The following is a 26,286-nucleotide window of genomic DNA, read 5'->3' as shown; positions in this document are numbered from 1 at the left end:
ACTAATCTGTTTTTTTCATTTTTGGTCACACTTCTGCACCTCAACTGGTAGTTAGCTTCTCTGAAGCAGTATCCATTCTTCCTATTTCCCCCTCCCCTACGTACCTTTTGCTATGTTTTGTGCTATCAAATAAATCACTGCCTTATCTTGGGTGACCCTCCGTTTTTCATCAGAGTGTAAAGAATTACAGAACATGATATATTCTAGCCCCATGTTATTATGAGGACCAAACTGGAAACTAGAAAAGACTTAGTGATGTTCAGTTGATTATGTGAATAAAATTGTACAAGATCAAGCTTATTCTGTTTCCATAAGTGGAACTCAGTCATTTTGCATCTTGTACATTTCCTGAATGGGAAAGGAAAATACAAGTTGTATAAAAGAATTAATCCCACATAAAAATAACTTCTGAATAGAGTTGTTGTATTTCTGATCATAAGTGAGATGCATGAACTACTTCTTGGATTGTGGTTTGTAAAGATCATTATATAAGCTGTATATAAGTTCTGTTTCTCTTCAGAAAGGCGTTGACTTTAATGGGGATGATCTAAACAAGAGGCGAAGAGGTCTCATAGCTGTTGTTAATATTACAGGCAATATTAATTTGTTTAGCCACTAAATTGAGGCTAGATTGTGGTACCTGCTCTTGTTCCTTATTGTAGATACCAGACAAAACACTCAGAGCATAAATGGTCATCCACTTTGTTAGGGGGAGGCCAAATCCAGTAGCCCAGTAGTATCCTGGGCTGCATTAGGAAGGGCTGCATTGCCAGCAGTTCGAGGGTCTTTCCCCTCTACTCAGCCCTGGGGTGGCCACACTTGGAGTACTGTGTCCAGTTGTGGGCTCCCCAGCATAAGAAGGATATGGAGCTACTGGAACAAGTCCAGCAAAGGGCTACAAAGATGATTAAGAGACTAGAGCATCTCTCATATGAGGAAAGGCTGAGAGAGGTGGGACTATTCAGCCTGGGAAAGAGAGGGCTGAGGGGGGATCTTATCAGTGTGTATAAATAGCTGATGGGAGGGTGTAAAGAGGATGGGGCTAGACTCTTTTCACTGCTGCCCAGTGATGGGACAAGAGACAACAGGCACAAACTGAAACACAGGCAGTTCCATCTGAACGTAAGGAAAACCTTTTTTATTGTGAGGGAGACAGAGCACTGGCACAGGTTGCCCAGAGAGGTGGAGTCTCTATCCTTGGAGATACACAAAAGCCATCTGGCATCTGGGTCCTGGGCAATGTGCTCTAGGTGATTTTGCTTGAGCAGGGGGGTTGGGCTAGATGATCTCCAGAGGTCCCTTCCGAACTCAACTATACCGTGATTCTGTGATAGCGGTGAGGCTGTCACAGCTCCGCGTCCCTAAATTCATCCAATAGCAAGGCTGAGCATACATTCCCAGTAGGTGCCCACACAAACACCTGTATACAACATATATATACATATACACATGACTGGCCACACAGATTAACACGGACAGACACACTCAGCACTCACATAGACACAAGCAGTACCTGTGTCCTCATCTTGGTCCCCTCTCTGGCTGATCAGGAGGCAGGTCTGTAGTGGGGCACATATATACAAATGCATGATGTGGATCCCTCCTGTAGCTGGGCTTCGACATTCAGTTTGTCCAGTCACTGCCCCTAGATCCCCAGTTTCCCAGTTGCTGGCTCATGGACATATGAGTCTCTGAGGCCCATAGCCACACTCCAGTTGCTGATGCAGATCCCCTTATGATCACGAACACACACTCAGAGACACAATCCAGAACCTGGGTTTAAAGACACACAGTCCATCTAGAAGTGTATCCTGGTATTATTTGAGTTCCTCCATCTGCCATTGTGTCTCTGCACCTTTGTGCGTGTGCAGAGGAGCTTTTTATCACAGAGCCTAACACTTCAGACTGTGGATAAGATAATGCAAATGTGGGTGCAAAACTGCTGTAGGTAAATCAACACTCCACATTTGAAGTAGGAATTTTCACCTTACAAAAACCATCATTCTATTTTAAAGGGCCTGCTTCAGGGCCTGCAGCTAGCTAGCACTATTTGGAATCTAGCCCTTGTTACTGTTGTTCAAGGAAGAGCTGCTTGAAACAGGAAGACTACTTTAACTGTGGTGTTGTATGCATATACATCATCCGTCCTTCTGTGGTTACAAGGAATGTCGCTGATGCAATTTCAATCAAAATCCTGGTAGCATAAACATGTAGAATACCAGTCTATTCTTGGGCATGTCAGTGATGTTGGGATTCAAAGATCAGATGAAATTTCCATAGCAAGCAAACCTGCTGTCTTGCTTTTGGCTACAGCCAGAGTACAGGTGTCATGAAAACAAGATAGAATTTTCATAGAGACAGGGAATTCAGACTGAAGTTGGAACTCAGTCTCTAATTTGGTAATATATACATCTACATGAAGAGTTCATTTACATTGGAACACTCTCAGTTTGGGTGTGAAGTCCTACTTTGCCAGTCTCCACACTATTTTTTGATGTGGGCTATGTCCTAAGTGTTCTTTCTGAGAAAGCCCAGGTATGGAGGGTGTAGAGTGCTAGGCTGGTGCACACATTTTGTTAATGCAGTACAGCTGTTCCACTACGGATTTTCTGAACACCACGGGCTCATCATTCTGGTTCAATTACAGTCCTCACGAGAGGTCATGCATGGGTTTGCAGCCTGTTGTTCTTCCTCACAATCTCATATGTCTTTCTGTATACATATATCACCCTCATCTGAACAACAAAGAAAAAGTTCTTTCTCCTGGACTGTCTTGTTTCTGTTGCTGCACCAATGTTGTGCTGCAAGGAGGACCATCAGGCATTGCATAACAGTATAGGAGGGTGAAGGGAAAAAGGAACAAGAGAGCTGTAGTGCATATGTGTGATGGGTAGTAGGGGGGTTGCTACTCCACTCTCTTTGGCAAATTTTCCTGTCAGTAGCATAGTGCTATTTTAAACACGCTGTCACAGACTATCAAGAAACACAACAGAGAAGCAGTGCTTAACTGAAAGAAACTGAGAGAGACATGTTGGATACAAAATGCTAATTTGGGGCGTTTATCGGACCTGCCTCTCTTACAGCAAGCATGAAGAAATCTTTGGCAAGCATTATACTATCCTACCCACTCCAGTGCATGATCCCGTGCCCGGAGTCCTATACTACAGGCTCAACAAAAGGACTCTTTCAATATGATCAGGCAGCTGAGCAACTGAAGAAATGATCCTCCTTTTGAACTAGACATGGACATCAGCACAGAGCTCACCTGCTTGTCTCTGGGATGGTCTGTGCAGCCATCCAGTATAGGCTGAAACCAAACTCAATGAACAAGGTGATCTTTGGACTTGACACAAGTACTCATTTTAGTGGTGATTGGGAAGAAACTAAAGTCTCATGGAAAATAGATTGCTTTAGGGGTACACACTGACCTTATAGAGATGAGCAGAAGTGGGACAAAGCACCCAATGTTGGGAAGAAATTTCAGAAGCCTGTGCACAAAGGGGAATTCCAGTCATGAAGCATCAGTGACACGTATAACAGGCTAATTAACAATTATACTAAGCAATAAAGTACATCCCAACTCACACTGCTTGCAAGATTGAAGTGTATACATGCATAACTGAAGTATCTTGGCCTTTCCTGGCATCCCAGAAGACTCAGGCATATAGTCCCCTACCTCCAAGCATTCAATCAGACTACCTGCTGCATTGGCAGTTTTAGTACTGTCGTGTTTTCCTTTTGAATGCAATCATATTGTCTCTTCCCATTAACCGGTGTTATTACTGTAATATTTCTTGTAAGTACATCCTCATGAATAACATTTGCCTCCCCTGATTATTTTTCAGAGTTCTTCCTTCCCTACACTATCTCATGCAGTGGGCTAGCAAAGGCACAAGATGTCACAACAGGGAAATACCTGCCTACAGTTCTCAACACTTTTGTCTGGTTGCTTCCCCATTTCATGGGTAATGAACAATAATATAGGATTTGGCACGGGCTTAGGCAAGGGTATTGACTAATTGGCACTTAAGAATGAGACAAGGACTGCTTGTTTCTTCATTTGGGGTAGGTCCTACCCAATGGTGATATGCCAGTATTGGTAGAGATCTCTGTCTCTTTCACAGCTGCCTGGAACTTCTGGACCATACTAGAGTGTTCTGATTGTCCATAATAGCATGGTGTCAGCAAATATTCTTTGGCACAGGAATTTGATCAGCAATATTGTTAAAATATCAGAGGATACTTGGCATAGCTTGGCCCAAACCAAATATTTCTTTCTGAAACAACTACCAGGCCTGGATCAGAAGTTAACATGGGCCAGCCACCCTGTTTTGGAGGTTAAGAGAAATACATATGGCCAGACAATGCTAGTTGGTTTCAGTGCCAAAGAACAGGCACTGACACTATTTTCCTTACTCGTTTAGCTGTGCCCGCTGAATTCACTTTATGCATCCACATATAAAGTTGCAAACTTTGTGCTGTAAGTAGCACTGGGTGTTTGGCAGATTGGGTCTGGCTACCAATATATTGTGTACCTCTAAACAGAAGTAGAGATTGATGAATTTGCTGTCTTTGCCTCTACAGAAACAGCTGCCTCACCTTCTCATGGGTTGCCTCAAAACTCTCACCGTGAATCCTCCAACAGCAGACTGCTTCTGCTGTTGAGATCATGTTCCTTGAGCACAGATAAATGAGGAAAGATCCCTCATCTATCATGTCCCAGCATAATTTTGTAGGACTGGAAGGTGCGAGGGTGCTAACAGTGCTATCTTCAGGGGGAACAGCGGTAGCAGCTGGACCTACTCCAGCAGAAACCATCAGGAAGAGCTAGTCCAGCCTGTGAAATGATTCACAGAAGATAAAGCAGTAGCTGAATCAGTAAGTCTTTGGTCTGAGACCCCAAATGCTCTTCCATATGGCTCCAGCCTTGGGGGAGGAGTGAAGGGAACAGGACTAGGTGCTTCTAGATGCTAGGGCTGATGGTAGCACAATCTACCCCTCCCTGGATCCACAATAGTTGGTTTGTAGGGATGTAGCCATGGCACCTACTAATATAAATTAGGACAAGAAGACCTTGATTCTTGTGGGAAGAGGGTTGGGTTTTTTTTCTCCTTAATAAAATTAAGAAGATATGGGAAAGTAGGACAGTTAATTTTCTCTTGTTGACTGGGTGCCCATTTTACAGAAAGTATATCCAGAGAATGGACTGCAGGCTGCTGCTTCTATTTTTCCTTTTCTTTTCTTTTTTTTTTTTTTGACTCAGCAAAAGATATCAGTGTCTGCTCCCTGCCGTAGACTTCTCCCACAACTTTGCACTTTTCTGAGCATTGTCTCTCTAAACTAGTCCTTAAGGCTGGTTTTCGTCTGATCGAAATTCTGAGATTCATCTATGCTGTGATACCTGTAACTTAGGGCCCAGGGTCCAAACTGAGTCTAGGTTCAGAAAGTTTCATGCTTATTTGTTTGCAGTTAATTATTTCCTTTTGGTTGTGTTATTGTCTTACCAAGGAACCCCAGTCAGTCATCAGGGTCCATCACTCTGCAGTGCCTGAAGAATGCCTGTGTACCAGGTGCTCTGCAAGCAATCCATTTTGCAAAGAGCATATGTTATAAGAAGAGAGCTATGGTCAGAGGATTGCATGTGATTGCATTAGCATGTTTTAGTAAATTAATGCCTTTTAAGTACCAACATGAGTGTTCCATAATAACTTACAAAAATTATTATGACTGTACTTTGGGAATTACACATTTTGAATTCTACACATTATAAAAGTATAAATAAGTGGCTGGAGATGCTTAAATTTGTAAAAGATTAATTTAGAGTTGCAGTCTACAAGGTAGCACACAAAAGACTGAGTAAGCTTGAAATACAGGCAGAAAAACAGAAAGCAAAGAAAGGAGAATACTTAGGAACGAATTTGTTTTTATACAGAACTTACTCTCTTTTTCTGAAGTTTGACATAAACTCACATGGGAAGCTATGCCTAAGCACCAGACAGTATGGCCTAGAAGTGAAATAAAGCAAAACAGTCTATATTTTATCTAGCCAACTACTGTGGATACAGGAAGGGGTAGCTTGTGCTACCATCAGCTCTAGCATCTAGAAGCACCTAGTCCTTAGTGTTAAAGGAGGAGCTGGCCTCAAGGCCAGTGATTACAGGTCATGTACCTCCATGATTCTAACTACAAAACAATGGGGAAAATACAATATGGATATTTTTCTTGCTGTCCAGATGCCCTAGATTTCCAGGCCGGCCCACTCAAGAGAAAGAAAAAGTCTGAAATAACTTTTAATAAAGACATATAATGAAGGTACAATAAAAATACCATTGAATTATTATTATTCAGTAGGATAGTTGCCAGGCACATGGGGAGAATGTGGTCATTTTTCATTTGTTTGAAAATCCAGCTTCCTCGAGATAAGGTAAATGGTCTAAAAGTGGTATTCTGATAAGTGAACTGAGACCAAAGTAGACCATGATTTTCTGTGTGTTCATGTAATTTAAGAATGCTAATTAAATTTTTATAAAGTGTATGATGACTTTGGTTGGTTAGATGAAACTAAATAAGCATTTAGGATTTTCTAAATTGCTTTAAAATCTTTTTTCCTTAGTTACTTTGTTTCATCTATTAAATTAAAATGTTTTGCATTAAGAAAGACATTGTCTACTTCATCACCTGCTACAGCTTATAAAAAATTAAAAATACAAATGCCCAGCTGATGGGACCTGTAAGATGCTAAATGTTTAATTTGCTATGCAAGATCCTGTTTTCAGAGAGAGATAAAGGTATGGCTCAGTCAAGCCCGTAAAAGGCAAAAAAGGAAAAGGCTCCAAGAAAGGGGATGGACAACCCCATACAGAGAGTAAAAGCTATGCTGACGGATACTTTTAGTAAGTGATCGGGCTATTGAGTTGAGATCCAGTTGCTGCCCTACATCTAAAAGCTTCAATGGTTTTATTTTTTGATTGCTTATATGGCATCTTCCAATTCAGTATAAACACACTATTTATCATTCTGAAGTTTTATTTTATTCTCCATTTTTACCATCCTGTAGCTCACTTTGGAGAAGTTTCAAGATTTCAGATCAATACTTTTTCTATTAGAATGGTTTAGCATGTGATGCCAGTAGACTCAGCCATTCCTTGATCTGAAAGTCCATGATTTTCTCACTGAGAATGAAAGCATTATAGGTATAGATCTTGAAGCTTTAAATTGACTTTCAATTTACACTGCATCATTTAGTAATGTATGTGTATAAAATGTAACAAATACAAAGAATAGTTCCCTTACTTAGAAGGACAGTGCTGGTTCCTGTCATGAAAGTAGTCATCAATATCTGCTGAACAGAAGAGAAAAGTGTTACAATAGATGAGCATAGCTAGGTACACTTAAATAGTTTGGACTGCTGCTGGGCTGTGGACCTATATGAAATGAGATAAATACACTGCAAATAAGTGCACTCCTTTTACTTCATGAATAAATTTGAAATGGCTGTCTCTTTTCTGCATACAGGGAAAAATAATCTTGAATTTTCTGTTCTGATTACACCTTTCAGGAATAGTAGCAGTAGAAAAATAGGCTGGAAAATGACAATTAATTAATGCCTTCTTACTCTACTAATATAGAATTGTATATGAAATTATTTTGATATTGAGTAAGAAAATTGTTTAGTTTAGATTTAGTTGTTCAAAAACACTGTCTCTAATTCGGATTAGAGTTGATTGGGACTTTCACTCTGACATTATTGAAATGAGTAAATTGTATCTTTAAAAGTCTTATCTTTTAGTTGCATTGATCCCCATAGTCAATTCTGTTAATTCTTTCACCAGACATATTTCTTCTGGTGTTGAAACTGATGGTTGTTTGTCATTTCTTCTGCACAGAAATTAAATACTTTTTAATTTACCATTGAAGTTTAATTCAAATATGTTTTATGATTTTTTTTTAAACTTAGAGCCTTAGCAACGTCTGGTGAATGGAAATACGGAATTGCAAAGGTCTTACTAGCTGCTAAATAAGTAAACACTGAGCAATATTTATTATTTTATGATATCTAATACTAGTAGAAAAAATTCAGTTAAAACTCTGAAAATTGATCCAATGTTCATATACTGTCCAAGAGGAAGGTTTACATTTTTTAAGTAGGACTGGCCTTCTTCTGTTCCCATTGGAAAAGAAATCAGACCAAGAAAGGTCAGATGAAAGGTTCTGGCTTTGTGTAGTCTTTGTTGAGACTTCTAGCCATAAGCATAACAAAAAAGTGCAGCAGTGAAACTACGGAACTAAAATGCCAAGCGGAAAACAATAACTTGAGTTGCATTTTGTAGCTATTCTGGTTTCATTTATTATTTCTACAAATTTTTCCCATAAACAGCTCTTTCTTGTTGTGAATAAGTTGTTTTCATATTTCTTACAATTTTATTTCATTTTACTTTTCATCAGTAGCACAAAGGAAATGGCTTAGAAGATAAATAAAGCTTAGTTTATTACTTAGGGTTTTTTTTATCCTTTCTCGTATCACTCGGCTTATTTTCTTTATCCTTGTATTGTCTGCAAAATTGTCTGCAATAGCTGAAGTTTGGATATACTCACATTTATAGTATAATTTCATATTAATCTCAACATTTTTTTCTTTACTGTTCTATTCCTTATATACCTACAACATAACGTTTTGATTTCTGAGTGCAGTTATAATTTGAGGAGCGGCACAATTACTTTCTGCTTTTTGTGCTGAAATTAAATATAAATTACTCTGTCTCCCCATGACCGTCCCTATCTCTCCCCTTCCTCCCCCCCCCCCCCCAAAAGAATATATCTAGAAAGGCATTCAGGCAAGGTCATTGAGGTTAGTCAGGAACCAATTAGATACTAGCCTGAGGGAAACAAATTAAAGAAAAAGGTGCAAGATTCTGTCAAATAGTCTATTCTCAAAAAATATCTTAGGCTTTTACTTTACTGAGTCATTAAAAAAAATAATGTAATAGTACCTGGCAGCACAAATATAATGAAATATTCATTAATATTTCCATTGTAAATCACTTCTGGAGAAATTCATATAATTGAAAGGTTTTCAGTTTGTGCCTCACTAGTAGCAGAATTACTAATCCAACTGATTTAAATGCATAGCTACTGCAGTGAACAGGGCAGCATAAGCCACTAACACATACTGATATACAGACTCTCATGTAAACACTGCATATAGGTGTTCAGTGTCTGCAAGAGCAACCATTAAATTAAAAAACCATTAAAAGTCTGTGAGAGCAGCCATTAAATTTCAAAAGCATACAGGTGAGATAGCCTTAGAATCAAATCAAAATGTTTTTTTCTGTGACAGAAAGGGAGGGGGCAATATCTTGTTTCACATGCTGTTTCACATTCTTCCAATTTAATTAAACAGTGTCTGCCGATTAAAATAATGTAGAATAGAGCTGTGTAATTAAAAGTTGCTGCTTTCACTGAATTTTAAAGACCTCAAATTACTTTTCCAAATTGTTATTTCATCTGGAAGACCTTGTTTCCTGTATAGAAGCCTCTATTTACTAAATGATTTGGTGATGCATGCTTTACCACAGAATTGTGCACTTGCATCTAAGCATTCCATTAAAAATAAATAAACACCAACCCTCTGCTGAATTGATGCTGCATCAAAGGAATGCATAGGTATTTTGATATCATCATTAAATGAATTTTGAGACTAGTCTAACACTCTGATTGACGCCTGTTTACAGCAGCTATCTCAAAAGTGTGTTTCATTAGCTGGGCATCACAAGAGTTTCAAGTCATGTCCCTGCTCCTCGTTGAACATTTGTAATTTTGCTGTTCCATGATTAATGTAAGCTAATGTAAGACTCCGCTACTGCTAGATGGAACAGTCTTAATTTCTTCTCCGACTTGTCCCCAGCCTCTGCTTCCTCTCTCTCCCAAGAATCAGTAATGTTCAGCCATACATTGATCAGATCAGTTCACTGTTCCACTGGAAACTAATCCTACCTATATATATGGGTATACATATATACATATATATGTATATACACGTATTTCAGTCACTGACCTGACTGACAGCTGAAGAGAGAGAGTTCATTCAATTCATTGTGGGTTGTGTGGTTTCTGGTGCTGTTGCAAGAAATGTAACAAGGAAACATGCCTGAGACAAAGACCAGAAGGTTAGAATAACTGCCATCAGCACCAGCATGATTTTATATCAGCTTAAACTGATCATGACACTGCATGCTAAGGCCATAGCTTTGTGTACGTTTAAGTTTGCATTAGCCAGCAATAGTAGTGAAAGAAATTCTACCTTCCCCTAAACTAGTAATTCTCATCTATGCCTCCTGTGTACCTTTTCATGCTTCTGCAGTGAACTAGATTGGGGAATTGATCTAGGTTAAAACTGAGCTGGCAAAAACTTCTTCACGTACTTGTACAAATGGTGTTTGTGCAGAGGGTGGAAGTGCTGCATGGTTTTGGCAATGATGCTAGAATATGCAGGCCTTAGAAAGTGAAAAGTACATGAAATTATAGCCTCATTTAGAGTGGTGCAGCTTCACAGGGTGTTGGCTGGATCTGAGGCTTTTAGACTATACAGGATGAGCTTTCCAACTTCTCAAGTTCTGCCACTCCACTTCCAATTTTAGTTATCAGTCTACATTGAACAAACCCCTGAACACAGTTTTACTAATCAGAACTAATGTATTTGAGCATATTCAAAGACTTGTACAATCTCATTGGAAATTATAAAATGCTAAAGCCCCTCCTCCAGATTAACTGTAAGACAAATCAGCCTACTTTGAAAAGCTTGTTACATTGAAAGCTTTCTTTTGAGTATGCTGTAATATATCTGGTAATGGAGGTTTGTAGAGATGTAAAGATGCAAGAAAGTTAAATTTACTACACTCAAAGTTTTACTAAATCCATCAAAAGTGATTGTCCAATGTTTTCAGTTATAGCTTTAGAAAATGAAAGTATTGAACATAAGGGCACTTTTCGGCACTTCAGCCTCAGGGTTAAGTTTATAGTTTCAGTATAGTTTCAGTTTATAAATTTCAAATGTTGTATTATCAAATGTTGTATTAATGTCGCTAACATTTTCATATACATATTTTATAGAGAAAGATTTGTTTTTCTGTTCAGAACTTTTCAATAATGCTTACTAAACAGTAAATAGCAAAAAAATGCCTTAGAAGATAAATAATATCATCCTCATAACCTCTTATTTTATCCAGTGTCAACAGCAGGCAGTAATCTGGTATTAGTCATGCTCTTCCATATGCATGTTCTTGATAGAAAAAACACTTTTACAGAACAAGTTCAAGAGTTTAATAATATGCTTTGAAAGATAAATTCTCTAAAACAAAAAATGGATGAATTCTGAATTATCGATAAAGATCTTACAGAAGGCAAGAGGAAGTCACAAAAATTAGGCTGTAATTTTTCCTAGTGGGTATCCCACTTGATTCTTAATCATTTTCTTGTAGATAGTCTTACCTGTCAGTCTTCACCAAAACAATAACTTCATTGAAAGTTAAGTTTCAATATAAGAATTTAGCTGCCCATATGTATTTGATCCAAGTTTCCTTGAAAGTTGTAAGTGTATATCTTGCCAGTCTTTTGAAACCTGCAAACATGCAAGTTAGCAAGTAATTGCAAAAATCAAGGGATTTTGATAGAAGATTGAAATCTTACAGAACACAAGCCTTTTGTGAAATCTTTTCCACCGGTTACATTAATAACTGGCCACATTATATAAAACAAATCTTCTTACACATGATAAATTTTTAAACCCAACTTATTAAATTTTTAAACCTGTAATTTTATTTTTGAACATTGCTTTCATTGCTAATGTTTTGTTTTGTATTCCATTCAAATATTTACTGAGTAGTAAATGCTGGGTATATCCAAAAGGCACATTTTGGGAAATCGGTTTATGCCTTTACCATCCTCAGTGGAGAAACATCATTGATAGGAGGAACAAACCAGTACCAGCCAAACACATTAGCAGGTTGAGAAGAAGTGATAAGGAACTCAGAGTACCCCCAAAAGAATCACATCTTCCTAGCTATTTCTTGCCCACATCCTTCCAGTAGGATTCTGCAACAGCAGCAGAAATTGCTTCAAATATCTCCAGTTTGCCAGAGCCTATCAAAACAGGAGGTTGATGGGCATTCAGTTATCAGGAATATCTGGAAATGGAAGCATTCCAGAAAGTGGAAGTGAGGTTCCTAGAACCTTTTTTCAATTAAAATTTGCCACCAGAAGTAAGATTGCATTGCTTGGAATGAGAAAGCCTTGAATCCTTGACTTGTCCTATCATCCTTACTGTCATACACTGCAAGAGACCATTGAAAGCTCAGATATTGCTAAAAAAAAGGTTCTGCCCTCACTTTCTTTCTTAAAGGTGGTGACAGCAGAGCAAGGCATCATGGTAGTAAAGAAAGAAAGATAGCTTCTTTAAAGGGAACAAATACTTGATGCTAGTCAGTTTAGTCTTCTAAGAATAAACCCTACCAATAATTGTTGCCTCTGTTTTCTTGCCCAGTTGTGCTATGACAATGCTTGCAATAGATACCTTGCTATTCCAGGTGTATTCCTTCATCTTCATCCACTATAAAGACTTTGCAAGACCTGCCTTCCTGCAAAACAGATTATATTTGCAGTATGAAGTAAAGAGCATATTTAAGTGCAAGCTTAAGCACACTGAGTAGCATGACCCTGAGTATTTTCTGCTCCCAAAACTGGCTTAACTCAGCTTCAACCTGTCTGAAGCCTGTGTTTAAAGAAAGAGCTGTGTCAACCTAGAAAATCACCGTTTCAAGGGGCAGCCGTAAGAGAAATTGCAAATTAAATTACTAGGGAAGATTCAGAAATACTTTCCTCCAATAACATGATATTTCCCCTGTAGAGATTTAGAATCAGTGGCAGTTTAAAAAAAAGCAAGGTAAAACAACTGATTGCCCACTCTCTGCAAATCGTATATCACAAGATGAAAAGTTGACAGCCACAGCCAGCTGCAATCCTGTTTTCTCCCTTCCTATGTTCTGATAGTGGAAGGTTGATTATAGAGACATATCTAATTAAGGCTCCCACTTAACAGAGGATGTTTTATTCTATTTATGGAAAGACTTCTTGGTTGACCCATAATGAGTTGTTATAGAATATGTTTAAAAAACCAACAAAGCTCTCATCTAAATTGTCCTTCATAGGTCAGTGATTGCTAATGGGATACAGAATCGTTCCCTCCTCCAGGTCAGCAGCTCACATCTGTCCCAGGTGGGTAGTGATTATGTGTCATTACAAACTGATTCTTGTTCAGTGTTCTGTCAAAAATGAGATTTTTCTGCTCAATCCATTTCCTAATGGACAGGTGTTACAAACAAAATGGCATTAATTGGCAGCATTGTTGGTGGTCTCAGCAGAAAGTCAAAGGTGTGAAATGGACCAGAGGATAAAAGATGTGATTGCAGAGGTGATCCCTAAACAGCTATTTTTTTTAGTGCTTTGGAAGGGTGATGTGGAGGGTTGCAACATGAGCAGCAGCTGTTTAGTAGACAGAAGGCTTGAAGGGCAGCCAGCTCGGCACACTGGACTTTGTCCTCAAAACATGCTCTTGACAAAATACAAGACCAGAGGAAATATATAGTGTTATTTCTATGGTATATTCTCTACACCTCCAGTGATTTCTGGCATAGGGACTTCCTGAGCTGGAGTTTGTATCTTTGCATTTAGCAGCCCTATTTGGATTTTGATTCCATATATTTGTATTTCTTGACCACATATAAACTTTTAGCACCTACAACTTTGTGGATGAAAGTTTCACAGCCTCACTCTATGTTATGTGGAGACATACATCCTTTTTTTGTTTTTACCCTGTTGCATTTTACCTCTATTTGATATCTCTGCTTCTTATATTAAAAGACTCAGTGAACTATTGCTTCCTAGTCACTTTCTTTGCATTTTTTGTGGCTTTATAAATCTTTGCCATACACCCCCCTCAGCAGTTTCTTTTCTAGTCTAATGAATCTTTGTTTACTTACTCATTTTCATGGAAGCCATTCCATACCTTTCAACATTTGTTTTTCCCACAAGAGCAAGATCTTTTTGCTGAGCAGTAATCACCTGTTCATATCCTACCACAGCATATGGAAAGTTAATGTTGTCTTTTCTCAAGTATTTGTTTACAATAATTTTGTCTGTCATTTTATCTCTTGACTGGAAAAATATTAAATATCATGAGATTCTTTATTTTCATTTTGATTTTCTTGTTATTGTTCTTCATTACTTGGTATGCTTAGTAAACTTGGTCAGTCCAGCATTCACCACCTTGTCCAGTTCATTCATCAATATGCATAGGTTGGGCCACAGTTGTCTGTGGGAGCCTGATAATGCCCCTCCACAGTGAAAAATGGTTATTAATTGCTGTGTTTTGTTTGCTATATTTTGCTATATTTTAGGTAATTATTTATCTGTATTTATCTTGCCTTATTTCATAGCAAATTAGCTAAGAATCTTTGTGTGGGACAAATGATTTTTGGAAATCCAAGTGTGCCTTACCAAGTGGTTCTCTCATATTAGTTGACTGCTTTGGACAGCTCTGAAAGATTTGTGAGACGTGACCTCTGTTTGCAAAAGTTGTGTTGACTTGATTCTTCCCCAGTTTGTTATGTTTATCCATGTGTTCACTAATTTTGAAGGGATAAAATCAAAGGATGAGTGTCAAATTGAAGTGTAATAGGTTACAGGACAAGCTGAACAAAATGAAGTGTTGGTCCTATGACAGAGTTTACTTTTTGCGTGGTGGCCTATGGCCATGTGTATGCCCTCTTTTTCTCTTAAGAAGGAGGGGTCAGTCTCTACTCTGTGCTCCAACATAAACTGGGTAGTAGAATATGTTTTAGTACGAAGTAGACATTCGAGAATGTCACCAGCTTGACCCCTTTGTATCCTTTCCCTATTCCTTGTCATTACAGACAGGCTTTTAAGTTTAGATTATCTAGATCTGATCCATATCTAGAGAGTGGAGGGGAATGGAAAAATAGGTGAGGATGCTTCAGAAACTGTGGTACTTCTTTACTTTCTGATTCCTGGATATAAATTCAGTGATTGTATTCAAGCATTTATGTTTGACTGTAATAAACTACCTTCAGGTTTATGCTTAGACATTTCAGTTTCCAGATAGGCACTTTAAATTATGTTGATCATTTTCAACTTCGGATTGCATGAGGTTATGTCACAAAATCATTTGTACAGAATTCAAAAATATGCAACAGATTCTTCACTATGATCTTATAAAATTTATACAAAGCTCTGGAGACACCTTAGCCTTTTGAGGCTAATTGTACGGACTAGAATTAGTCTATGAACTTTATTATTAAATATTCATACTGCAACAACACCAGGAGATCTCAATCAGATGAAAGCTGGATTTTCCTAGGTACTTTGCAAATACTCTAAATGAAATTCTTTTCCCCAAACAGTTTGAAGCCTAAGAGATATTTTAGTATTACCAATTCTGGCAATTTCATTACAAATTTTTCATTTACTAGAATGCGTTCCTCAGTCACTAATTCTCAGTGGTCCTGTTAGAATATGAAACTCACTATTCTGATTTATTTAAAGAAATAAATAGAAAGATCAGCCCTTGCTGACTATAAGAGCTTTAGGAAAAAATGTTAACCCTAAAACCTTATGAGCAAGAAAAAGAACTAGAAATAAAACAATTCTCAGAATATGCTTTATTTTGAGTTAAGTTTTATGGCCTTTGAACACCAGGGCTTAACAGAGCTGAAGCCAGGTCATCCTGTAGTTTGTCTGCTTTTGTACGTACTACTCAGTGCATATTTGTGACCTTTTTTTAAAATAGTCAGCTTTCAACTACATTCTGTACTAGAAAATTCTCTTTACAACCTGGGATAAGTAATTTTGGTTCAGAGTTAGAGAACATAGATGCCTAGTTTTGACCTTAATAGCTGTGTCTGTGAATCTGTCTCAGCTGCTTCTCTGTAAATAGTATTCCTATCTTTATAAAAGAGTGCAATGCTCAGATGTCATGATAGTGAGGAGATAAAAGTACCAATGAAAACTTTCCAAGTTACCATTTTTATGCACTCTGTAAGAAGCTCCTTGCTGTTCTATTGTTCCCATTTAATAATTCCCATTTTGCAGTACATAATCATGATCATAAATCCTGAGTGGTATTCTGAACAATGAATTCCAGCAGTTACTCAGCTGTTTCTAATTTAATTGATTTTTGCCTGTAAACACAATTTTCAAATCAATTGAATTGCAACCAAAACCAATTGCCACCATTTCCTTCTAAATTTGGGCATATTTCTGTACTTTCACTGGTGTAAACCTCTGTTTTTACAAATGGTGTAAACCTCTGGACATTATGTCATAAAGAACAAACTACATATATATACATATATATACCACTGCATATATATATTAGTGTTAGTGGTTCTGTTACATCTTTAACAATCTAAAAAATACTTTCTTTTAATCATGCTTCATTCTGTGGTGCCTTCAGGAACTAATTAAATAATTAGGTGTGATACATAAGAGGCAATATATATTAGGAGGCTGAACAATCTCCATATAATCTCTACTTTAGGTTTGGCTAGACCCTTTTATCAATGACAGTATGTCCAGTCTAATTCCCCTAACTTCATTTGCAATGGCATTTGCACACATTTAATTTAATGTTATATTATTTTGTTTGTTCTCATAACATGAACTAAGTAGGTCATACAGGTACATATTTATTTTCACTGTTCTCAGATCTGGACATCTTTTACTGCTTACATAATGCCAGCAATCTTTACTAGAAGAAATACTTGGAGGAAAACTTCAAAGATAAAATTTTTAAATTCATCAGTCCGTATATGGTTAGTGATAATATGAAACTCAGGATTTGCAATCTGTTATTAAATAATGCTATGGATAAAAGTCACAATGCGTAAATAAGAAACCAGTATTCTGCATGACTACTGTAGTCTTTACATATATATACTAAAATTAAAATTACTGAAATACTGAAATCAAATCACAAGTATAGTATCAAGATGTCCAGTGTTCTTTTTTACACAAATACTTTTTAACATTTTTCTACTAGCTCCTGAGTTTCTTGAATAGTTCTATTGCTATATATTATTCACTTCCAACACAAGCACAGCCAGAAATGCATATTCTTGATTTATGCACTATATTGTCTGATAGACTGTGCTTACTGATTCTCTTTTGTTTTGTACAGGCTCCATCATCACCTTCTTCACCCATAGCTAATGAACCAAAATACGAGAAGCGCTGGCTAGACACCTTATCAGTTCCACTGTCGATGGCTCACATTTCGAGGTACAAAGCTGGAACAGATAAATTAAGGTTTGTAATCTAAAAAGGGAAGCACTGGGTTAGTTAGCTGGACCTAATATTTTGCTCTGGAGCATTGGCTGTGCAAGAATTCTTTGCGTTATGAAAATCTTTAGTTTTTATCATAAAAGATATATATATATGCCGGTCATCTTCCCTTGAGGTTAATGGCATGCTTGGTGATTACCAATGACAAAGTAAAAAGTATAGTAAACATAGCTCCATAAAATATGTTTCCATAATCCATTTTATCTTGGGAGTTCGGTTACCATCAGCAGATAGTTCAGAGGTTAAGCTTGGCTTTACTTGAATTAGTTTTTAAGGTATTACATTTCACTCCATAGCTCTATAAGAGAATACTCCTATATTCCATATTCCCAAGTTTTGATATTGTCAGTTAACACCTTTTTTAAAAAAATAATGAGATATCTCACAATTCTTGTGACTATGCTACATACCATTGTCATATAGAAACTCATATTGACTGTAACAGAGTTTTATAAAGTACAGGGTACAAAAAGTAGTATTTTCAATCATAAAATCTTGCATCTCAGAGACCTAAGCAATGGTTTATATAGCATCTGTGGAATAGGATAGAAGAGCTGATTTTGCTGGACTAACAAAAAGATGTGAAAGCAAAAGTGTATACTGTCACCTGAATCAGGTGGCAGCTCCTCTCCCAGACTTTGCGTTAAAGCATCACAAATCAAATAATAGTAATCTGTCCTGGAGAGTTTTAGGTTCTTCCCCAGTCTTTGTGTTAGCTCTTAATTCTATTCTTTGCTAAGTCTCTCATCACTTCCTCCACCGCTTTCTTTCTCCCTCCTTCAGCTGTGAAGTTCACATGGTCATTCTTCCAAATCCATAACAGGCCTCTATACATTCCAAAATAAATATATCACAACAAGGCTTAGAAGTTCTCCTGTGGGTTAAATGAACAAATCTCTGCATGCATATTTAGGCATCAACTCTAATGATCAATGTTATTGCACTTAAAGGATAAGTGGAAAGAAATCAAAACATTTAAACGACTGAGTTCAGTTACTACCCTGCTAGTTAGAAGCAGTTTCACTCCTATTCTGTGCACTCTGTCCATTAATTGGAGCAATCCGAATGGATTCCAATTCAGAAAATGTCAGCAATATATGCATTTTGAGATTGCCTTGAAATAAAACACCTTCTAAGTATTTTTCATGTAAGGAATTAGAATTCTAGTGCTTTCAGCCTCAGCCTCAGATAGATACAGTCTCTTGTGATGCATCTGACTCCAATATATACTTTCTGTACACAGCATTCCACTATTACTGTTCTTTTGCCTTTTCTTTTAAACAATACAGGAAGTTGGAATCATTCCTTAGAGCCTATCACTATCACATGATACTTCTACTGATATGCACCCTGCTGCTTTTTATTTTTGGTAATCCTGCAGGAATATCCATGTGAGCATTAAAGGAATACCACCTTGGGAGTAATTGCTGATGAGGCCAGTCCCATGTTCTTACCAATGTTGTATTCTTATATGAGGGGTACCAGACTGCTCTTACCTATTCTCTCCTCCTCTGAAATACATGCTTATATTCTTACTATTATCCCACATATTACTTTCTTTTACATTTCTCCATGTTTGTGTAAGCATAAATTCCAGCATTTGTCTTCAGTACTTACTTTATATAATCAAATGTCTGCCTTGCATGAAATGAAACCTATAAACAACTATAAGTATAAATGGTAACATCAGTCTGGATAAAATCCCTTCTTTCAACCATATCTGCATATCTTGACTCCCTTTCACATTTCAGCCATCAATCTAAATTCATTTGAATGAGTCTGTGCCAATTTCCTTGAATGTATCATGGGTCTAGCTGACCAATTTGCTTTTTTTGCCATTCTCTGAATATTTATTTAGAGTCTGTCTGCATACATTAGGTAAACAGCATGCCTACTTTTTCAGTATTAAATGAGTTTATGAATCTATATGTCATCCTTGCTACTTTCTGAATCCCTCCTGTTCTCTGTCATGGCTTTGTTTTGCTGTAATGCTTCTTTATATATTTCTTTTTATATACTACTTTATATATTATCCTTGGGATAATATATAGGATTATCTCAGTTGATCTTAAGAAGGTGCACTGGCACTGGAACAGCCACTCTTGTTTTTAAGTCCATATCATTGAGAACTATTGGAACTGTTTTCTGTAGTATCATATACGCAGCTGTGTGCTTTCTCTTCTACTGGGTGACCTGTGTGAAGGGCCTTTTTCCCTGCTCTTTACATCAATTAAACTTAGAAAGAGTGATCTGCATCATTCTCTGTATCAGAATGGTCTATGTACTGCTTGCTTTAGGAATTTACTTGCAACTGTGCAAAATGTTATGGTTTGGGAAAGGTTATTAAAGCCTGTATGAGTATCTTGCTGTCTGTCCACTCAGCCATGTAACACACACTGCATTCTTCAGTCCTTCTTTCCCAAATGGAAAACCGTCTTTTTCACCTCTGAGATTCTTGCAGATAGCCACAGCAGACTTAGCATTCTTTTGTTATTAAAATCAATTGCTTAATTGCTGTGGCTTGTTTTAATACGTGGTTTTGTACAGTGTAAGCCCAACTATTCTTGTTGTTCTGATGTGGAAAGCTGCTGCCAGCCAGTTTGGATGACCTCATTCACTTTTCTTTCCTTGGCCATCATAATTTTCAGCTTTCCTTTTCCAGTGTTGTAAATAATCTCCAGCCTTCAGACAACCTTATGAACAAAAAAGAGATTGCTTGTCATAAGGTCAAACAGAGTCTGATATGTTACTGAAGGGTATCTTTTTGTTGCCTTTAAAACATATTGAGTATGTCAGCGTATAGCATGTAAGCATCTTGCTGAATGTCTTTGACCCTTTTTTGGATTAGAAACTTTTTATAAGCTAGAGTTGTCTGTTAGACTATAATATAACTTTAGTGTGATATTAGATCAGTTCTAATCTAAGCTAATCAGATTAGGTTATATCATTTCCTTTGTGGTTAAACTACACATTTTAAATAGCTTGGTACTTCCTCTGAGCTTTCCAGTAACTTTGGCACGAAAATGCATACTTTTAGCTCTTATGTCATCAGATGGCCAGGAAAACCTGTATGTTTGATTGTTATTCTATTCTTCACTATAAGGAAAAGGACTTACCTTTGACTTTTCATTTCACTTGATTTTTCATTTGATTTTTCTCATGAAGTCTTAAGTCTTTTTACTTAGTGCCAAAGAGTACCTTTTTTCACATATATTAGATTTTGTTAGCACCATAGGTATTAACGGAAACCAGAGAGAATAGGAAGGACTTTTTTCCTTTTTTATACTCAAAGAGGAATAATCAGAAATACTGCAAAGGGCAAGTCCATGAAGTGTGTTTGCCCCATTACAAAACAAAAATAGAAGAAAAACAGTCCCAGGATACCTAAAGAAGAGGTAAGAAATGTAGTAGATCTCTTCTCTTCTCGGTGCAGGATTTTTCCAGCTATGTCTTCAGAGAGTGTGAGTATGGGCAAGAAATAGTAACTACCCAAGTCACCCCTAATTAGTATATTTCGGATTGTTGATATGATTGAAGTTTATCTGAATGCATGTAGATTGGTGTACTCCTTTTGGTAACTTACTAAATCAATAACTTTTTTATTTGCTTGTTTTTATAATAAGGCACCACTGCTTTTATCATCCTAAAGTTCTCATCAACCCATAAGTGTCTTAAATGTCCTGTTTTCTGTGTAAATTTTACAGTAATATGTACTGTGAAAATTCTGTTCTTGCGAATACTGTGAATTGCTACTTGTTGATGGATACATTAGGGATAGAGTTGGTCACTAATTGTAATAGAAGTTTGGCAGTGAAATACTGAGATCAATGTCTTTCTTACCCAAAGTATGCAGAGTCTTAAGAAGTGAATATTGTGTATCTATAACCTCTCAAACATTATGAGTTTAGAGTCTGAAAAAAAAAAAACCAAACTCATTTGGAAGCAGATGGAAGCTAAATTCAAGAAATGTGTGGACTGGAAGTAACGTAGGCACAGTGGCTATGAGTCTGTGTAGCTATGATCCCAATTACAAAAACAGCTTAATTAGGTTTTGGTGTTATTTTCTATTTCTTGATATTCTGGTCATTATAATTATTGCAGTGTATTGTGTTTTTTGTTTTGTTTTGTTTTTATAATTGGCTCACTGGGTTTTTAAGATAGATAATTTTTCTTAAGTCTTCTATTTCCCATTTTAACACTTCAGTGGGTTAACAAAATGCCTTTAATTAGGTAAATAAATAGGACAGTAAGAAATTAAGCAAACCATTTTGAGATAAGGAAGGTGAAGGAATTGAGCAAAGAGTGAGTATGTAAATGAAAAATACCACAGCCAAACTGGAATCTAATTCAAGAAAAGGGGGCAGTAGGGCAGGAAACTATGGCAGACAGTAACATCTGGTAAACGGAAAAGATGAGAGTAATTTGTAGTGAAAAAGAAACTATTGATTTGGAGAGATACTATTAATAGAGTGCCTTAAGAACTAACTTGGCTGCTGTTGATGCAGAACATAGAACTACACTAATCAAGCTCACTGGTGACACAGAATCAGCATCATCGGTACAGAAAAGGAGCACTATATTCTTATAAAAAGATGGAACTAATGGAAATGGGATGCAACCTAACAGTACAAAGTGCAGGGAGATGACATCAGGGATTGTAAATGTTGTAACAGGGCAGTTTGATCCTTCAGGAAGATTAAAGTTTGTCACAGTTCTGTTCAAGCAGCAAGATATTTTGGAAATCAATTGTCAGGAATCAAGTAAATGCAGGCTACAGAATAAAGTCTGCTCAGCAGAATAGAAACAAAGAGATATCCAAGAAGTGGCTAGGCATTCTGCAGACCTCTCCACAGTGAGAGACAGACATACCCTTGACTAAAATGAGCTGCTAACTCAGGGAAAAATCAAGATATAGGCAGGAAAGAAAAGCTAGACAGGAACTGTGCCACACAGAATTAGAGATCAGCGCTGAGTACTGATTCTCAGCATTTTAGTACCTGTTCCTTATGCAGCAAGTGAAGTAGAATGTCTAAGCCAGAAGTTAGACATCCTTTAGGATGCCAGATATTTGTAGTCTAAAAATGTATCAAAAAATCAATGACATGAAAATTAAGGAAATTGCTGTTTCTTTGCAGTGTAGAGCAGTGTATTTACATGCTCTTTACAGCTCATATACATGCCTTTAATTTGTTCGGCAGCATAGCAAGAGAAGTAAACTGGCTTATTTTTTGAATCTTCACCCTCACAATGGTTAGCTGAATTCTAGCTTTAAAATCTATACTGCAATTAAGTGTGCCACAAGCAAAAATGAAGCATCCTCATTCTTTTCAGAATCCATGTATTCAGGAAGAACTTCCCCTCATCCCCAATGGTTACATGTTGCACATCTCTTCATTTGTGCTTCTTCTACTAAATAGCATCCCTTAGAGTACAGAATCCTAGATCACAGAAAGGCAAATTGTTAGGAAGCAGAAGAAAAGGCAAAAGAAATCTTCCTATCCCCACCCCCCAAAATAAAGAGATTAATACTGTCAGAAGATTGTTCATATTAATATTACCACTGAGCTCAAAGAATTATTACTTCTTTTTCTTTCTGGAGGTGGTGAGACTTATTTTGCCTTTTCTTCTGCTTGCTGACAACATACTAAATTCTAATCCACTAGGATTATTTCAGCAAGACTCTGCCCCCAGATGTCTTCAATAAATGCCTCTGGATAAATAGCCTTGGGTTTCAGTGGCAGACCTGCTTGCTTTCCACTAACTTGGGCATCAAAGTAGGAAAGAAATAAGTCAAGTGAGCTGAGTATGTTGAAGTGAGTAGTCGTAGTGCGCATTACTGAGCTTTATTGCTTTTGTTTTTTAAAATACCTATTTGTTCAAGAAATGACTGTTTTCAGAGGTGTGTTATGGAAAAAGTCTGATTTGCACTATGTTAGCTTATTAATAATAATAATAATAATAATAAAAATATAAGAGCAAGCTATATTGGTCTTCCTTCTGAAACCAGACGGTTTGCAGACTTCAAAGAAACATTGCTAAGTGTGTCATGCACATGAACATCTGTTCTTCCCTCCCAAACACATCTGAATTTCATATGCCGTATAAACTATATATTTAAATCATGTGGAGAGCTGAAAATCTTGAAGAAGTAATCATTTGCGTATAATTTAAACAAAATGTACCTGATATTCTCTGTATTCATGACACTGATGAATACAATTCAGTTGTTGTGGGCTGTAGACTGTCCTCTTACTGAAAGGCTTACAGGGCCTGAGAGGAAATTGAACCTGAACATGAACGAGCATTACAATGGCAAGGCAGTCCAATAATTGTTATCTATATGTAGATTTTGTTAGCCATCTTATGTGTCAGGAAATAACTAGAGACACCTATATGTTATATATAAGAGATTGAAGCTATTGACCTGTCAAGTCATCTGTAAAGGCATCATTAAGATAAAACTAGTCTTCCTACAAGGAATGCAGTAGGATGGCTTATTATTTAAAATTTTCACATCTCCTACACACTCCCATTGTGCTGAAAGACCAATTAGAAAATAACATGCCTCTGTATCATCCAAGTGACTAAAAGAAAATATAAATACTTGCATTAAGACTTCTTAAAAATACAGCTGAAGGGTTCCTTTTTTTTTTTTTTTTTTTACCTTTGCTTGTATTTACTTTGCCAGTTCATTCAATAAGATGAATGAAATCAATCTTGTCTGCTTTTTTCTTTGTCATTTTCAATTCATATTTAGTAATATTTTCTTGTATTTTTTTAAGTTGAGTTAATGTGATTATGCTCTGCATGTCGATAATGTAAGGCAAACCAACATTCCAACTGTTCTGTGGAACTATTCACATGCTTAAAATCTTTATGGGATTGGGACTTAATAAGTGAGATTGATCTCATCTGACTGCAACATCTAATAGTTGCTCATCTGCAAATGTGCTTAATCCCTGGACTCATGTTGGAGTCAACGGAGAGAAATAAATATCTCCAGAGAGTGATTCACCTCACCTATCTTGTGCATTTACTTATGATAAAACAAAGTTGTTCCTGAGTTTAGCATGCCTTGCTTATCGAATCATAGAATAATTTAGGTTGGAGGGGCCCTGGCGGTCATCTAGTCCAACTCCCTGCTCACTGCAGGTCTAATGGGATCATGTTGCTCAGACATCTTGTGCTGTCAAGTCTTGGACACTTCCCAGGATGAAGAGTCCACAGGCGCACTGTGGCAGTTTTTGATCCTGGCACCTGTGTCAGTATTTGATTGCCCCCATGGCAAAAAAAATAAAAATAAAAAAAATAAAAATTCTAATATCTGATTGTAATTTGCCACATTCTAACTTCTGTTTGTTGCCTCTCATCCATATACTTAGGCGATAGAATTTAACATGGCTAAATTGGGTGAAATGCATCTCACTTGAATTATGCCTTACCATAATTACACTGAAATTATAAAACACTTGCTCACAAGTACACATACACCCTGTTCTCCAGCCTACCACAGTGACCAGCCCTACTAGACATGCTGCACTCAAGAGACGACAGTAGTACAGTGATATTGCATATAGCTTTCAGTAATTCAAGCTGCTCCTGTTTTCCAGCAAAACTCCTCCACCTCTTTCTTTGATCTGTTACTTCCATACAAATAAAGCATGCTGAGTGTGACAGACTGTAATTCCACAGACTTTTCTCCCTGCAGCAAAGCCAATTAAATTATCTCATACCTGCATTCCACTCTCTTGTTTCTCCTTCAGCTGCTTGTTTTACCCTATTCTGTCCTCTTCATAGTGCCAGTGTAACTATTTGTATGACTTCATGAAGAACAGAGTAAGAAAGAGACCGGATCAATACTAAAACCGTCCCACCTCCCCCCTCTCCTTTTTCTCTGCATGTATTATTACAAACCTGATGGATACAGCTGGGAGTTGCTTCTGCTGGCAAATTAGTAAGAAAATTTCTCTAGAAGCATCATTTCTATGTCACTTCAGTTATCTTACTCTACTACTCCAAGTTTAATACAAAATAAAGCAAAGTTACAGCATGGGAAGCAAAATGTTCAGCTAAAACAAACACAAAATGCAATCCAGGTTTATGCTTAATAGCTTCATTTATTTTTAGCTCCACAGTTTCTGCTAATAACCCAATTGTATGAGCAACTTGATCATTATTTGAAAATATGAGGGTATATAAAAGCTACAGTACTAAAGCCCTTCATTTCTTAAATTTCAAAGAGATAAAGATTCAGAGAGTATTTTCTTAGGAATTTTCATTCATATCCACCCATAATCCATAAAACTTAAGCCTAAATAGAAGTAGAAATTCTAGCAAGAGAGCCATAGAGTAATGTAGATAAGCCACTAGAAAATGCTGTAAGAAACACAAGAAACTTTGAAGGCAGTCATCAAAATATGTAGAAACAGGGCGGAAGACTGAGTTAGGACCTGGGAAGATATAAAGCTGATCAAGTGTATCTGTCTGTAACAACATGTTAGTAAACTTTGGATAAAACAGCTGCTGTCAGACAACCATCTAGGCTTTTATTAAGGAGATACCGTATAACTTTGAGATAAATCTAAAGGACAGACTGTTTCACATACCACATTCAGATACTGAAAATCTTAAAGTATCTTTTGCTGAAATCCTTAGCTTCTAAAAAAGTAGAAATTTAGCTTTTTGCATTTCAGTTGGCACTGAGAAGGTGTTTTCTCTTACAAAAGTCTTTTTGCTTAACACCTCTCTAATAGCTAGTGGCTCTATATGGCAAAATTCACAGTGGCCATTTTAAGTTTTATTAGTATTAGTTATTATTAATTACCAAGAAGTGTCAAAGTCAGGAATTGAATTTAAGTCTGTCGATGCCTATCT

General features: G+C 37.0%; 1 protein-coding gene across 1 annotated transcript in view; it reads left to right on the top strand.

The window, feature by feature from the left end:
* The window catches only part of LOC135326596 (gamma-2-syntrophin-like), a 168,819-nt gene that overhangs the window by 97,374 nt on the left and 45,159 nt on the right, over positions 1-26,286 (top strand). The window contains exons 8-9 of the mRNA XM_064504403.1: positions 13,203-13,269; positions 17,249-17,376. Of these exons, the coding sequence (XP_064360473.1) occupies positions 13,203-13,269; positions 17,249-17,376 (195 nt within the window). The remainder of the gene's footprint in view (positions 1-13,202; positions 13,270-17,248; positions 17,377-26,286) is intronic.

This window comes from Dromaius novaehollandiae, unplaced genomic scaffold, assembly GCF_036370855.1.
Source record: "Dromaius novaehollandiae isolate bDroNov1 unplaced genomic scaffold, bDroNov1.hap1 HAP1_SCAFFOLD_32, whole genome shotgun sequence".
NCBI lineage: Eukaryota > Metazoa > Chordata > Aves > Casuariiformes > Dromaiidae > Dromaius > Dromaius novaehollandiae.
The sequence above is the reverse complement of the archived record's forward strand: the minus strand, read 5'-3'. Positions and strand labels throughout refer to the sequence as shown.